This window comes from Monoraphidium neglectum (assembly GCF_000611645.1).
Source record: "Monoraphidium neglectum strain SAG 48.87 unplaced genomic scaffold scaffold06712, whole genome shotgun sequence".
NCBI classification, from domain to species: Eukaryota; Viridiplantae; Chlorophyta; class Chlorophyceae; order Sphaeropleales; family Selenastraceae; genus Monoraphidium; species Monoraphidium neglectum.
Window position 1 is genome coordinate 1 of NW_014006934.1, and position 2,018 is coordinate 2,018.

General features: G+C 65.6%; 1 protein-coding gene across 1 annotated transcript; it reads right to left on the bottom strand.

Annotated features, from left to right (window-relative positions):
• Positions 1-186: 186 nt before the first annotated feature.
• Positions 187-1,925, bottom strand: MNEG_16724 (hypothetical protein; the record flags this gene model as incomplete). The annotated part of the gene is made up of 4 exons (XM_014034806.1): positions 187-382; positions 818-996; positions 1,307-1,426; positions 1,866-1,925. The coding sequence occupies 4 exons, from the start codon at positions 1,923-1,925 to the stop codon at positions 187-189; spliced, it is 555 nt and encodes a 184-aa protein (XP_013890260.1).
• Between the last annotated feature and the right edge of the window lie 93 nt (positions 1,926-2,018).

Below are 2,018 nucleotides of genomic sequence, written 5' to 3' on the forward strand. Positions count from 1 at the left end.
GGATGATGAGTGTGTGTATATCTGCGCACAAGCGCGCGTGAGGTGTTGCCATGACGAGCCTGGGGCTGTGCGGGGGGCGTTTGAGGGAAAACAGCCCCCATCCCTTCCCAACAAACAGGCGGAAGTCCTCTCATACGAAAAATTGCAGCTCACACGACAAGCGCATACACCGATATGGGAAGCACTTCAAAGAGCCTCCTCCCCACACGAACCCGGGCAGCCCACCTGCACCAGCCCCGGGGCCGCGTCCCTGTCCACGTAAAGCAGCAGGTCCACCCCATTCTCCAGGACGTACACGCCCCCCGCCTCCAGGCCCTCGCTGCTGAGCGCCAGGGGGTCCGGCAGGCCACCGTCGGGCGCCAGGCCGCCGCCCTCCACCAGCCTGCGCGCGCATGTGTGCGTGTGTGTGTGTGGGGGGGGGGGGGGTATGAAAATCTGGCGTTTCCAGACAGATCCAGGCGCCCAGGCCTCACCGCCGACCGCATGCACAATTACAGGGGACTCGTCGGCGCGGCTAGAACAGGCGCCCGCTTCCCACAACGCAAGAGTGGGGCAGCAGAAGCACCGCGCCACTTGTCAAAGCAAGTTCCGTCCAACCAAGCAGGACCGTGCCCGTGATTACGCCAACACGCGCGTGACTGCGTGGGGCGCACAAACAACACACACACACACACACACACACACACACACACACACACACACACACACACACACACACAAACACACACACGTATACATGCACATGCGCGCGCGCACGTCGCATAGCCACACGCGCACACACAGCCACAGCCACGTCCGCGACCACACCAGCCCCCACCTGTGCAGCGGGAAGAGGCGCCCGTGCAGCAGCCCCATCACGCGCGACGCCCCCAGGCTAATGGCGGCCCCCACCCAGAGGCTCCGGTCGTCCGCGCGCACGTCGGGGCGCAGGGCGGCGGACTTGAGGAGGGCGAGGCTGTAGAGGGGCAGAAGCTTCAGGGCCTCGGGCAGGATGAGCTGGCAGAGGGGGGAGGGGTGGGGGCAGGGGTGTTGGCGGGGAGGGGACGGGATGATGATGTTGGTGTGGGTTTGAGGGGCGGCAGGGGCAGGGTTTCGTTATTGTACTGATGGGCGTGCGTCGGACTGAGAGGGAAGAGTCGGTATCTTGTGGGTTCGTGCGGACGCGACCGTCCCACGGAGCGAGGAAGCCGACCGACCGGCAACCTGACCAGCAAACCGACCGAAACACCAGCCAACCGACCGACCATCCCACCCACCCAGCAATCATTCAGCCAACCGATCAGCCACCCAACCAAGCCGGCCCCACCTGCACCGCGCTGCTGCTGGTGGCGCAGAACTTGCGGTACGCAGCCAGGGTGGCGATGGAGCGGCTCATGACGGCGTCCTTGGCCGCAGCAAATGTGGCCCCCGGCAGCGTTGTGGCCACCTGGTGTGGGGCGCGTTTCAAGGATCGTGTGGGGAATCTCACGGGCGCTCGATGGCTGCCGCACGCCCCGCCCCTGGACAATTGTGGGCGGGAAGGGGGATTGACCTGCGCCCAGCGAATTGCAGCGACCGCAGCGCACGTGCCAACCCAGCAGCCCCAAACATGTGCTTGCACCTGCACACCCGTTTCTCAGCGGCATGCAACGGTGGCCGAGCCCCTTGTCAATCACTTGAATGAGCCAGGTGCCCGCTGCGCCAGCGCGAGGCGCGCCAGTCCCAAAGGAGACGCCCACGCCAGCCCTGCCCAACCCCCAAAAACAACGGACGCTGCCAGGCCGGGGCCGAGCCCGCCCCACTACACCTCGCCCTCCACCATCTGTCCCTTATCCCCCACCCGAGCATAACCCCCCCTAAGAAACCAAACATAGGACCACACACACCTGCCGCGCCAGCACCGACAGCTGTGCGTCCAGGTCAGCGCCCTTGAACACGGCCCCCATGCTGTCTGTCACGGGCAGCGCCACCGTAGACACGCGGATGCGCCGCGCGCCGTCGGTGGTGGTGTATAGCAGCGCAGACTGCAGGTAGCACTC